At 43.7% G+C, this 14,958-nt stretch overlaps 1 protein-coding gene across 5 annotated transcripts in view; it reads left to right on the top strand.

The window, feature by feature from the left end:
* The window catches only part of NAALADL2 (N-acetylated alpha-linked acidic dipeptidase like 2), a 798,353-nt gene that overhangs the window by 744,977 nt on the left and 38,418 nt on the right, over nt 1-14,958 (top strand). For 4 of the 5 annotated variants that reach the window (XM_035134128.2, XM_035134127.2, XM_035134132.2 and 1 more), the window contains 2 exons: nt 4,466-4,559; nt 10,872-11,070. In XM_035134128.2, coding sequence (XP_034990019.2) covers nt 4,466-4,559; nt 10,872-11,070 — 293 coding nt within the window. Of the gene's footprint in view, nt 1-4,465; nt 4,560-5,759; nt 6,252-10,871; nt 11,071-14,958 lie in introns of those variants that run through there. The other variant, XM_035134134.2, reaches the window with a different exon arrangement.

Here is a 14,958-nt window from a genome sequence, read left to right as displayed (position 1 = left end):
CTTTGGATTCAAGCCATTATGCTCAATGATTAGGACATTAAGTTCAGGCCATGTAATTTGGAATATGCAGAAAATATAAAAATAAATTTAAGGAACCGCAAAAAGAGGAGGAAGGAAGTTGAGTTTCGAAATGTTAAAATGATTGTAAAATGATTGAAATAAAATTGGAAATCATACATTTATTTATTTTTTAAGTTTAGGCTGTGTTTCAAAGGGTTGTCTTTGGAGCGCTGTGTCTATTTTGCATGTATGTTCAGTGCTGTGCTCCTAGGATGGCATGGCCAAATATAAGACCATAAATAAGAAATCAGTGGCCTTTTCTGTCTTGCTGCATTATGCGGGCTTGATGCACGTTTCTGCAAAGTTATTACTCACCCTGCTCAAAATCAATGCTCCAAGCTTTCCTCCCCATGATTGATTTCTCCAGGTTAACGTTCCACATACGTGATTTAATAAACTCTATGATTACCCCATTAACACACATATAAACTGCCTGTGACATAATGCAAAAGGAAAGACAGAGAGGGAGGGAGATCACAAGATTTGTAAATTGCTTTACTGATAAGGTTCTCTCCCCACCCCCCCGCAGCTACCTTTTTATTTCATCACTTCTAAATTTAACTGTTGGGAGCCAACTCTTCCTCCCCCCCAAGTTACTTTTATTTATTTATTTCATTCCATTTATGAATCATAGAATTGTAGAGTTGGAAAATACCCCGAGGGTCATCTAGTCCAACCCCCTGCAATGCAGGAATCTCAATTAAGCCATCTATGATAGATGGCCACCCAATAGATGCTTTTAAAATCTCCAAGGAAGGAGAGCCCACAATCTCCCGAGGGAGACCGTTCCACTGCCAAAGAGCTCTTACTGTCAGAAAGTTATTCCTGATGCTTAGTCGGAATCTCCTTTCTTGCAACTTGAAACCATTGGTTCGGGTCCTAGCCTGCGGAAAGCAAGCTTGCTCCATCTTGTTGAAAAAGGAAGGTTTTCAATAAGCACCAGAAAGGCAATAGAGATGGTACGTGTCTGATACAGCTATATCTATATATCGGGGGGGGGGGGTTATAAGAAAATATTCGTGCGGGTGGCTCAAGTTCAGGTTTGGGCTCGGGAGCGGTGGCCCGGGCTCTGTATGGGTGCTGGTATAGGTATGGACAGCTCCTTTATTTGGTTGGGGGTGTGTGGATTTTTTTGTGTGCCGGCGCTTTTGGTTCGGGTTCGAGAGCAAATGGCAGGGCTCGGGCTTTGTATCGGGGTCTGGCACAAGCGGTCGATCACGTGAAAGAAGCTCAACACCCACCCTCCCTCCCTGTCCACCTCTTCCCCCCTCTTTCTTCCCAATGTCTCAACAAATGAGTTTCCTTTTGCATTGAAATGCATGAGGTGGAATAACACAATGACAATGTAACTGGTGTGATTTAAATAATAAAAATATGCAACTTATTCAAGGGACAAAATTTTGCCACATTGGACAGAGTGGTTTTTGGCAGAAGGTGAACTGCAGTGGAATGGGAAGAGTACTGCATGCAATGGATACAATCTGGAACAGAAAAATATCTTCTTCCATCCCTAGCTACCCCCCCCCCCCATGGATATTTTTTTTTTAAAAAAAAATCTAATTTAACTTTCCAGTTTCTTTCTTGGTCCCTTGGGATATCATTAACTTTGTTCTTCTGCAGAGCTTCCTTTCACCTCCTTGTTCTTCCTTCACAGAAGATGACAGCTCTTTTTCACAGCAGCCTCCCTGGCATTTTCTCCCCTTTAGGTAGAAATCTTTACAGCTTCAGATCTTGCCCCTGCTTGGAAGTGGGTTTCAAGCTGATCTATAGTGTGCTCTCTGTCTCCATGTACTATGGATGCGTCTTGCCCCAAATTTCTTTGCAGGCTTTTAAGATATCCTGCTGGGATATCTTTCCTTTCCTTTCCCGTCTCCAGAAATCCTGGATGTTTGATAATATTCCAACAACATCTTTTCTGGGTGTCAACAATTGTTCTTTCTCAAATATCAGATAGTGCAGAGTAATTTGCGTGCCAAGGCCCCATGACCCAGTCGCTCCCTACGTAATGAAATAACCAGACCAGACAACAGCTCATAGAGTTTTGGGGTTCAAATAGGCCACAACTTTATTGGTTACAGATGTGAGGTTTGGGCATAGGCATTGGGTGAAGCCATTTATTTATTTAACTCCAGCATGTCCGTTGGGAGTGCATCTAAGGGTAAACCACACTATGGCCTATGACCTACATCAAATAGGGGTACACCCTGAAGGGTCCCCGCTGGAGGAGTTCTATGGCCCTAGCCCCCACCGGGGCATGGGACAGATGCAACACCTCACAGATCCCTTTAACAGTATATTCTTAACCAGGCATAGGCAAACTTGGCTCTCCAGATCTTTTGAGACTACAATTCCCATCATCCCTGACCACTGGTCCTGTTAGCTAGGGATGGTGGGAGTTGTAGTCCCAAAACATCTGGAGGAGCAGGCAAAGGCTACAACCTCCCCTCTAGCCAAAGCCTAACTGCTAGTTGGTCCAGGGAAGGAAAACCGGGGGGCGGAACCAAGCAATGCTCATCAGCCGGGAAGTCCTGCCCCCTGGGGAATGCCCGTGCCCAGGCCTGCCTACTATTGGCCAATCCACAGGACAGCCTCAAGTCCCCCTCAAGTGGCCTTCAAATCACTGACATGGGGCTGTGGCCAAGCAAAGGTCTGAACTTTAAAGTTCCAAATTTGCCCCAGATCTTTCCCCATGAATGAGATCCTGCTCTTTAAAGCTGAATTGCAACAAACAGCAGTTTGGTTTTTCTGTGGGTTGCTGTTTGCTCCGTAAAAAAGTGCATGGGTTGCACTTTTAAGCTTTATTTTATTTATTTTTCCTCTGGGGTTTTCCTCACACAAACCTGCTCTTTATCACTAGATCAGAGCAAACATCAATGAGTGAGCCTCATTGAACTCAACAGGGTTTTCTTCTGAGTAGACTGGTAGAAGATTGTGCTGCAAGAGACTTTTCAAGGCAGCTTATCTTCATGAAGCAATGTCTGTTTGTATATAATGTCAAATGTAGCACACCTGAGAATTAAAACCGAACCCTAAAGCAGATAACACAGTACGGTATAAAATACAAAAACCCCAAAATCAGGAGTTAATAAAATAATGAGTCAAGTTTAAAAGACCTGGGAAACCTCCCCTGTTTTTTAACCTGGCGCCTGAACTTCATATGTGGGTCTTCCCCTAGAAGCTGCATCTTGTGCAGGATGCAGGAACTATATTGTTGAAAGAAAGAATGAGAGAAGGAAGGTAAGAGAAAAAGAAAGGCAGATGTTTGTGTGAAATCAGTTTGTTGATAGATTAGTCAACTACATGTGGTTGATTAATTGGCAGAAGCTCATTGTAATCAGTGAGAGCAACTATTGATGCAATATTCTTTATATTGTGGTTCCAATGTATTACTGTAATGTAATATGGAATGATAATTAAAAAGCACACCCGTATGTTAATGCTCCCCATTCTTTCTATTGTTGGGTGGTGGAGCTTTTGTTTATTAAGCGGTGAAATACCTTACCTTGCAGTGCCTTTGGATAATATGCAAAATGCATTTAAAGTTAATTGACTAGTCGGTGAAAAGACAGAACATTAATCAAGGGCAAAACCCTTCATACGGTTGACAGCACTAATGGCAATAAGTAAAGGCAAATAGTTTGGGTTGAAAAAAATGATAAGTGAGAACATTGAAAGTGATACTGTATATCAGGCTGGAATTAATGGTGGATCCTGGAACTGGTCAAGTTGAAGGCCACTGTTCTAAATCAGACATTCCCCCTGATCCAATTATTCTCTGTGAACGTGAGTAATCTGCTGTGCTCTCTGGGATGTCAAGATCTGCATAGGGGCCTCAAAAGGCAGCCCATGAATTGTGGAACTCCCTCCCCATACCACTGTGTGTGTACATCTTTTGCCATATTCTGAAGATGCAAATGCTCATTACCCTTTGGCAGGTAAGGTATTTTGCTTTGTGGGATCCTCCTCCTCTGTCAAATATATACTGCTCTGTTTCGGTTGGAACAGTTTCGTCTGTGTTTATGATTGCATAATATATTGTTTTATGGTGAAGGGCAGGTAAGAGATCTTATAAATCAAGACGTTCATTTTGATAGAGGGGGGGGGGGCTATGTGAAACACACATGATTTTGCTCATACCATGCCACTTCTGCCATTGAAATGAATGGAGAGGACTGCTTGCACAAGAGGCCTGATTGTGTGCATTGAAGCATATGGTGAATACTGTACTTAGGTATAATACTGTTGGCATCTGTCTGTTTCGGAAGACAATGGAAGAATGCACCCTTGAATGTGAAGTCAAACCGGTGGAGAGTTATGGCGCCTGCTGTGGCTGTAGAGACCAAATTAAAACTTATTTGATCTCCATTTATTTGTTTCCTCTCTCTCTCTTCTTTTTTCCTTCCAGCTGACAGGCGAAGTAATTTTGCAAATTGCCAACAACCCAGTACTGCCCTTTAATGCCCTGGATATTGCATTAGAAGTTCAGAAGAGCTTTAGAGGTAATTTGTTCCATGGTCCAAAGATTTTTGGTGAATGTGTTTCTTATCTCCCTTTGCTTTTTGATGGTGAGCATTTGCTTTTCATCACTGTAAACAAACAGTATGTGCCTATTTCATTGGACCAAATTTTTGTGTGTGTTGTATGCATACACAGGATATGGTCTGAAGGAACTTGATTGCTGCTCAGCAGGTCTGGGTGTGATCAGTGTCTAGGTGGTGACTGCTTGAGGAAACCCATGTAGGCTCCTTTGGCTCCATGTTGCAAGAAAAGTGGGGCATAACATGTAAGCCAATAAAGAAAAAAGTGTGTAGGCATTTGCGTGTTATAAATTACAGCAGCAGTTCCAGGGCCGGATTTAGGTTTGATGAGGCCCTAAGCTACTGAAGGTAATGGGGCCCTTTATATGCCCAGCTGTCCTTTGTCAACATTTGTTGAATATATGTGTATATATTGATGTTGGGAAAGATGGAGGGCACTTGATGTTGGGAAAGATGGAGGGCACTAGGAGAAGGGGACGACAGAGGACGAGATGGTTGGACAGTGTTCTCGAAGCTACGAACATGAGTTTGACCAAACTGCGGGAGGCAGTGGAAGACAGGAGTGCCTGGCGTGCTATGGTCCATGGGGTCACGAAGAGTCGGACACGACTAAACGACTAAACAACAACAACATGTGTATATATATTTGTGTTCAATACATGCTGTATGGTAATTTATGGACCTACCCATAGGTATCTAAAGCTATTTGCACATGTTGCCATGCAACCGAATGTAGGTACTCTATATATAGAAATGAGCAAACTATTTATATTTTAGGGAGCAGGCTAGCAGGCGGGGCCCATGACTTACATCATAGGAGCCTACACCACACAAAACACTGCGTATGTAGGTTTTATTTCATTTGTGTTTTTTTTATCTTATATTTTGGAAATGTACACAGTATCCAGGTTCCCCCCCTTAATTTCTTTGGGGCCCCGCAAGAGAGTGGGGCCCTAAGAAATAGCTTCTGTAGCTTAGGCTATACATAAATCCCGACCTGAGCAGTCCTATACATCAGGAATAGCTATATATTTTTGGTCTGGGGACCACATTAAGGGTTGGCTACTTCTTCAGGAGCTCTATGCATGGGGATTGGAAAAAAAAACAGGAGAATGTGAAGCCCTCTTATCCTTAAAAAAGGGATACTTCTCGTTTCTAAAGGTAGGAAGGGGTTCCCAACATGTGAAGACCAAGCAATGACTGCATGGAAAAAGAACAAGCAGAAAATAGACATAATAAGATAAGTGAATTGTTGTATTAAAGGCCGGAATATAGCATATAAATTCGTGATTCTATGAATTTGGAGCAGGAATCTTAGGAGCGCACATGGAAACAGTATGACCAAACTTGCTATAATAATAATAATAATAATAATAATAATAATAATAATAATAATAATAATTTCTTTGTATCCTTCCCTCCCCAGCTTTAAAATAAGGAATCTACAGTCATTAAAGGTAAAGGGTAAAGGGACCCCTGACCATTAGGTCCAGTCGTGACCGACTCTGGGGTTGCGCGCTCATCTCGCATTATTGGCCGAGGGAGCCGGTGTATAGCTTCCAGGTCATGTGGCCAGCATGACAAAGCCGCTTCTGGCAAACCAGAGCAGCACATGGAAACGCCGTTTACCTTCCCGCTGTAGCGGTTCCTATTTATCTACTTGCATTTTGACGTGCTTTCGAACTGCTAGGTTGGCAGGAGCTGGGACCAAGCAACGGGAGCTCACCCCGTCACAGGGATTCGAACCGCCGACCTTCTGATCAGCAAGCTCTAGGCTCTGTGGTTTAACCACAGCGCCACCTGGGTCATTAGGATAGTATAATAATTAGTCATTAGGATAGTATAATAATATCACCATATAAAAATTAAACAGAAATCCACTCAACAGTTACAATAAATAATTTCTAAACTACATAATAATAAATGCTACACATTTACTTAGGAGTAAGTTTCAGTGAAGTCAGTACACAATAGAATTGTGTATAATTTTTAATAGAAGTCACACCAGTGACTAGTAACCAGTATTTAAATCACAATCAAGGATAAATACCATTTTAGGGCCAAACTGTGAGGGTGTTTCTCCCCAGCTCCTTGTAGGGCAACCACAAATGGAGGAAAGGGAAAGGGGAAAGAGCACTGAACCCCCATGGCTCTTCGGTTTGAAGACTGGCCACCTTGCTTATTTATTGCCGCAGTTCACGTTGGCAGCAGATCACTCCTGCTCGCCTCTCTCCTTGCAGCCACTAGGAAGCGGGATAATTTAATGCCGAATAAGTTGCTTGAGTTGATTTATCAGCCAGTTCTTGAAAGCTCTGTGTTAGAAATGAATGACCTTGATCTGTGTGTTTGGATGAGAGGGAGGGAAAAAAGAAGACAGTTCCGCCTCCGGAAAGGCAAATAGAGAAACCCAGGCTCTTGGAAATAACACAGCTGGCCGTTGGCACCTACAATATGTGCAGCAGCTTTGCTCCTTCAGTGTTTGGGAGGGTCAGCCTTACCCGTAGAGCAGGAATCTCAAGAATGGTGGCCAAATACAACCACCCCCAGGCAGTGGCGAACTGTGCCACTTAGCTGCCCAGGGTAGCAAACGTGGAGGCGCCCCCTGGGGGCGAGGTGTCGCTTCACAGCACGCATGTGTCATGACATCACGACGCACGCGTCAGGATGAACGGTCGATGTGCAGTCCGTCCAGGCTGGCGCTGCTGCTTCCGCGGCAACCTTACAATACACCGAGCAAGCGGCAACTCGTAAGGCTGCTGTGCATGAACAGCGCGCGTAAGGCTGCCCCGTCCGTGCTGCTTTTCCGTTGCCGCTCGTAAGGTTGCCGTGGGAGCCACAGCGCCAGCCCAGCAGCGCATACTGACTGCGCATGTGCATGTGCCAGGATGCTGCACATGTGCAGGCAGGATGCACTGCTGCTGGTGCACGGCAGCCCCACCAGCCACTGCTCACACACAGCTGCCGCTCGTGGGACAGCCGACACGAACCACATATGTCTGTACGGCGTGCGCAGGCGGAGCGAGGGGCGGGGCGGGGTGCCCCAAGTGGAGACCCCCCCAGAGTGGAACCCGGGGCGACCCGCCCCCACCGCTCCCCCTTTCTACGCTACTGCCCCCAGGCCTCTCTATCTGTTCCCTGGGACTCTCTCTGGGCCACACCCTCTCCCCAATACTACCGAATAATACTAACAGGCCACACCCTCTCTCCAGGCCACACCCCTCCCCGGGCCTGCTTCACAACTTCCTGAATTGCTTTTGCCTAGCTGGAATCATAGAACTGTAGAGTTGGAAGGGACCATTAGCATCATCTAGTCCACCCCCTGTAATGCAGGAATCTTTCACCCAACATGGGGCTTGAACCCACAACCCTCAGATTAAGGGTCTTACGCTCTACCAGCTGAGCTATCCTTGAACTGGGACAGTGCCTCTTGCTTGCCTGGATGGACAGTGGAGAGATGTCTGTGTGCAGGAGTGAGAGCAGAGATCTCTGACTTGTGCATGGCTAGAATGCAGCCTGCTGTACAAAGGTAAGAGTCATGAGATTGGAGGTTCGATCCCTGTGTGGGGCAGCTGCATATTCCTGTATTACAGAGGGTTGGACTAGATGATCCTCAGGATCCCTTCCAACTCTATGATTCTATTATATATTGCCCCCTTGGCTCCATCCACTATGGGTATGCGGCCCCCAGGATGTTCCCCAGGAGGGAATGTGGCCCTTGGGCTCAGAAACGTTCCCCACCCCTGCCCTACAGTTTACACCTTAAAACCTGACTAATTCAGTAGCTGCAATAAATGTATGCCTTGGACTGCATAAATGCAAGAGCAACGAACCCTTGTGACAACTTTACAAACCTTAGCTTTATGAGATCAGACAAAGAAGTGGACGATGTAATGAAACTGATCTTAGAGACAGAAGAGCTGCGGGGAATTTCATTAAACAAAATTGCAAAGTTAACAGAAATGAGAAAGCTTATCTTACTAGTATTAGTGCCATGAAAATAATCCTCCTTTCCTTGAAGTGAAGTGACTGAAACTAATGAATTAAACGAAGCTAAGGAAAATGCCAGATTAAATCAACAAACCCTGTTGTATACTTTAAAAAATTACAGCCGCTTGGCAGGTACTTTTCAATGACAGTGATTTCCTGCATGGGATGTTGTGTCTCTATCCCAAACCCAAGACTGAATCATGCATCTCCCTCCTCCGGTGGAATTTATGAACATGAGTTCCATGGGATATATGAAATTGCCTGATATGGGGTCAGTGAATTGTCTACACTGACTGGAAGCAGCTTTCCAGAGGTTCTCAGACAGAATTTTTCTCTATCCTTTCCTAGAGATGTAAGGAATTGAATGTGGGAACTTTTGCATTCAAATCATGTGCTCTACTGCTGAGCAACAACCAATCCGCAAAAGAATAGCCCCCTGTCTTCCAGCAACAGATAGGGATTCGGTTCACCTTTAAAGGCAGGTTTATCTAATCTAAACTTTCTGAAACAACATGTTAACCAGTTACAGCCATCCTTCCTAATTTGCTCTATTCTGAATTTTACGGTGCGGTTCTCCAGCCAAGTAACATATACAAAAATGTATATACTAGGCCAAAGTGGGCCTAAAATGCATTTATTGGTGATAACTGTGTCCTAGTCAGAAAAACTGCTTTGAAAAAATGTGCATGTTAGTGGTCAGTGGGTGAAATGATTATTCAGGTGTCCTTGTCTCAAGCTGTCTATGGCTTTGTGCACCAGAACCAGGTCCTTGATCTTAGCCTGACATCAAATTGGCAGCTGACCAGAATATAGATTTTTTTTTTAATTTCCCCTTTCCAGGATTGTCCTTTTTAAATTAATGGTTTGCATACCAGAATATCAGTCTAGTCGCTTAGCAATCTAGCTATATGAATTGTTCTTGAGTAGTGGCTTTCAAAGACGTTAGCAAGCCTACGGCTATGTTCACCTCCAGATATAAATAGTATTATTTTAAGTGCAGTTGCATTCCTATTATCATAGCATCCTGGACATGGCTGCCTTGAAGTGACAGCGACACGTGTGATTTATCCCTTGGATAAACACAGTGGTTGCAACGGGTAGGCTGTGCAATTCGGAAGTGCCTGCTAGTTTTATCTTAAACATCTTTCGACACCACTCCTAAGGAGAAGAAGGAGGGAAAAATTACAAATGTTATCTCACTCAAGGGGAAACAGCAACACTTTTATTATCCCGCATTTCCAATTTGTTATGCAACCCTCCCCAGCTTGAATCAGGATGAATGATCTCATCTGGTTATTTTAAGTTGTTAAATAAATACAATTGGAGGCACCAGAAAAAGGGAACTTGGGAGATGCGTACCGCTGATTGCTGAATTATACGGCAGGTTTTTTCATTGCACAGGCTGCATGTAACTGGATTTTATTCAAAGTCATGTTATGCCGGATGGATATTTATTCTCCAGACTTGGATTGAATGCAGTAACATTTCTCTGCGTAACCAATTGCTTTCCATAATGGGCACCAGTGGATTTTTAACGCTTGTAAATTATGCTTCTGCCCTGAAGCATTCATGTACTCAAGCTGCCTCACTTGCTACGGTAGAATGAAACAGGGGTAGCTTTGGCATGAGTAAAATGTTTCACACTTAGTTTATCACTGGGAGGGGAAAGGGTAACTGCCCTTTAACCCAACAGTGGGCAGACATCAGGTTCTGATTCATGTTAATTTACAAGGCGCTTACCAACTTGAATCTAGGATACCTTAAAGACTGCCTGATTCCTTATAACCCTGCCCTGGCCTATCACTGAGGTTTTCCATGGAATCATTTCTGGTGGCATCACAGGGCTCAGATGCATGACTTATAGCCATAGCTGCCAAGTTTTCCCTTTTCTCACGAGGAAGCCTATTCAGCATAAGGGAAAATCCCTTTAAAAAAGGGATAACTTGGCAGCTATGCTTATAGCCACCAGGAGACAGTCCCCTCTGTGTTGAGTTTCTGGTGCTTGGCCAAGACCTTTTCATTTCAGCAGCAAGTAAGTTTTTTTTTTCATGGTTAATTTTAACCAATTATCTGAATTTGGAATCTTATTGCACACTGCTTAAAGACTAGGCATTAAGCAGCGTGTAAATATTTGGAACAAATAAACTACAACCCCAAAGGCCCACTGGTCAGAGCCAAGTGTTTAAGTGTGACTCAGAAGTGTGTTCTACCACGAGCAAGCACGTCAATCTGCCAGACAGCCTCAACACATTTTTACTTATAGTGTGTTTCTCTTACTGCTCTCAGATGAACATCTAAATCTTGACCGCTTGCTGACAATAGCCAACGCCCTGAGGGACAGTGCCCAGTTGTTCCAGTCGGATGAGATGCGTCCAGCGAACGACCCGAAGGAGAGAGCTCCCACCCGAGTGAGAATGCTGAACGACGTCTTGCAAAGCCTTGAAAGAAACTTCTTAGTTCCACAGGCCCCTCCGGGATTTTACAGGTAAAAGATTCTCTCCGCTCATTTGCGCCAACCGCTATGGTAATCTTGTTTGTTTTGGCTTTCAGAGCTGCCTTGCCATGCTTGTGTATCTCAGCGAGAAGGCAAGATAAAAGCTCATTTTTCACATTTTCCTAAACAAGAACAATCATTTCAGGGGGGGGGGGTGGCGGGGGAATGAAATTGAAATTAAAGCCGTGTCATGGGAAGAGGTGTGATTAGAATGCAATTTGTAACATTTCTGTCGTGGCATCAGTGTTGAGCAGATATACTCCACTAAAGACACCCAAGGCTTCATGACAGTCTTTTGGAGCAACATAAGGCTTCTCTTGATGAATGTAACCAAATAGTCAATAGATAATATTCATCATCACAGCTGTGTTTTCCTTCTGCTCTCGGATGCAGCATCCTTCTGGGAACTGCAGGTGCTACTGCACTCATCTCCAACTTGCAGGATCGTCATGTTTACTTTATTCTCCCCACCAGCCAAGGCTCACCAGATACACATAGGCAACTCATATGTAGGACATGATTTTGTATTTTACCTTTGTTAGACACTTTGAGTAGCATTGGAAAGGCAGGATACAAATACAAATTAACAAAGCGCAAGTGTGTGTGTGTGTGTGTGTGTGTGTGTGTATTATGGGCATTTGGCCATTGTATGGTTAAAAACCATAAGGGGCGCGGGTGGTGCTGGGGTCTAAACCACTGAGCCCCTTGGGCTTGCCGATCAGACGGTCAGCGGTTCAAATCCCCAAGATGGGGTGAGCTCCCGTTGCTCTGTCCCAACTCCTGCCAACCTAGCAGTTCGAAAGCACGCCAAAAAGTGCAAGTAGATAAATAGGTATCACTCTGGCAGGAAGGTAAATGGTGTTTCCGTGCACTGCTCTGATTTCAATGTCCCATTGCACCAGAAGTGGCTTAGTCATGCTGGCCACATGACCCGGAAAAAAAACTGCGGACAAACGCCAGCTCCCTCGGCCTGTAAAGCAAGATAAGCGCCACAACCCCAGAGTCGTCTGTGACTGCACTTAACTGTTAGGGGACCTTTACCTATGGTTATAAAAAGCGCATGTATACATTTATCTTCATTTTGTGTGTGCGCGCTCCTATTTCTTAGCAGATCCATTTTGCTATCGTGGTGAATCACCATTACCGAGGAATAAATAGTCCTATAAATATGTCGCGCCAAATTCAAAGTTCTCAATACTGCCTTGCTTCTATTTTGCCTTTCAAGAAGTGGGGGGATTGTGTGGGTGGGGGTTGCACTCCCAGGCAGTGCCTTCACCTGGCTGTCATTTTTATTTTTCCAACAACGAGCCTAGAACCAGGGGTGGAGAAATGGGTCCAGATAATTATCTCGTCCACCCACTGTAGCACCGGTCAGCTGTCAATCACCTGATATCTCTATGGCAAAAATAGCAGGAGCATGTAAAACATACTAAAGAGTTCACAAACTGAAAACACTGTATAATGGGTCACTCTTAATAGCAGCCGCCTGGGCATGATGTAATGGAGAGCTGTCTTGTTTTCCCCAATAGTGATAAAAACAGCACCAGGGAAGACAATGCTGTGTGGGTTAAACTACCGTACCTTTCCGCCAGAGTCACTGCCCCAGTCTAATTTAAACCCATGGCAGCAACTACTTTTAAGATGTTTTAAATGTATATACAATGTGGAACAATTCAGCTATAGATCTTCTGAGTCACCTGTATTCTGGCCTTAACAGCTCATGCGCATAACAATGAGATTCAGATCCAAAGCCACAAACTATGTGTGTCTTAGAGAAGCCATTGGGATTTTTTTTCCCTTAACACCAATATGTACACAATACTGATCATGGGAATAATAATACTGATATACCTTTCCCTGTTGTAAGAACTGTGGAGATGATGTGGTATAAAACAATCATGAAAAACACTGTATATAAAAATATATATCATTTCAATAATAATTTCAGAGGCCATAAAGTATTTATGGGAGAAAGCACCCTTCGTTTTATTTCTCTTGTAATTCTGAAAACTTACCAAATAGCCCTGCATTTCTATTTACACAAAATGTGTGATCTGTTGAGTCTAATAAGAGTTGGCAGTGCTTTTTGCATATTTACCTTTTTAAAAACAAAAACAAAAAACAAAACAATTTTGGTAAAGCAAACAAGGAAGAATTGGTGGGGAGGGGGAGAGAAATCTCTCTCCCACAGTAGAGACCTTGTTTTGCACTGTGTTTCAGCCCGAAGTAGAGATTTACGAGTGAGTTATAAACCTCTGAAATAGTGGTTTATAATGGAAACGCTGGCAGACCTTTAACTATAGCAGCACAAACAGTGCTGCAATAAATACTCGACTTCATCTGTAAACAGAAATTTAGGATGCAGTTTGCAGCCTTGACCTTCAGGCTCCAACTGTGTTTAGATAATTAAGATTCCATAAATACTGTAATTTACTGCCTTCTGAAGGAAGAATATGTGCCCATAATAAAGCACATATTCTCCAGGGTGGGGGATGAGGATTGCTTCCCGTATATTCATTGGGACTTATGTTCTCCAGTTCAGTCACGGTGCTTGACAAAAGTGTAGGCATTGTTTCTCAATCAACATCAGCAACCCCAGTCGCCATCATCTGTTTCCAGCATCATGGAGCTGCCACTTTCAGTTCAGACAGCAAATCCATTTGAGAAAGAAGGAAGATTTGGTTTGGTGCAATGCTGGATTTGCTGCATCAGTGATGGCCAGAAGACATTATTTCATCTTCCTTTGGCTAATTCGCTGGAATTATTTAGCTAAACGGCTTATACACTGCTTAACTACGGTAGTATTTAAATGGTTTACAAAGATAAAATACCAAAAATATAAAAAAACCAGTTAGAACTATAAAATTGAAGTACAAGTAAAATGCCAGAGGTGACAGAGGTCCAGTAGGTAGGGCAGGGCATGTTTGACCTTGACCGGAAAGGAGGTACTTAAAATTGGGCTGCAATTGGGCACCCAGTTTGTGGTGAATATGGGCTCTGCATCTGAGCCACATAGACTCCCCTGAATACTTCAGTGATTGGGCAGGGATCATAGAATCACAGAATCATAGAATTGGAAGAGACCACAAGGGCCATCCAGTCCAACCCCATGCCAAGCAGGAAACACCATCATATAAGGAGTTATATAAGGGATATAAGGAGTTAGGGATATAAGGAGTTAGGTGGGCCAAATTGTTAAGGGCTTTGTAAATTAATACAGTGGTCCCTCGACTTACGAATTACTTGACATCCGAAGTTTCCGACTTACGAACGGGACAAATGGCCGCATGCTTACGGATTTTTCTACATCCGAACGGAAACCGTTGGCGGTTTTAAATGCAGGTTTCCTCGACTTACGAATTTTTAAATGCAGTTTCCTCGACTTACAAATTTTTCTGAATATTTTTTTTCCTATGGGAATCCGCTTTTCGACTTACGAAATTTTCGACCTATGAGTGTGCATTTGGAACGGATTACGTTCGTAAATCGAGGGACCACTGTACAAGAAACCTGAACCTGGTTTGGTAGTATATAAGTAGTCAGTGCACTAGAATTATATGCTGCCCATAGTCTGCCCCCATCAGTGGTCTAGCTGTAATGCTTTGCACCAGCTGGAGCCTCTGGGCCAGGCCCAAGAAAGGCTCACAATTTAGGGTTATCACTTTTGTTCTGGATTTATTTATTTTTTCAATCTGGCGCTGAAGTGACTTCAAAGCAATCCATTACAATCTAATCCAGGCTAACAGGATGGCCCCTCTGGAATTCGTCACATGTGCACACACATACTCATGAATTTGTAAATCTGTGCATGGCTACCCAGAGCTTAAATACATGACCTTTCAGACACCCTTTCAAACACACGCATTTTGAGAGGACCAG

This window comes from Zootoca vivipara, chromosome 5, assembly GCF_963506605.1.
Source record: "Zootoca vivipara chromosome 5, rZooViv1.1, whole genome shotgun sequence".
In the NCBI taxonomy this organism is placed as follows: domain Eukaryota; kingdom Metazoa; phylum Chordata; class Lepidosauria; order Squamata; family Lacertidae; genus Zootoca; species Zootoca vivipara.
This window is presented reverse-complemented; position numbering and strand designations above follow the sequence as displayed.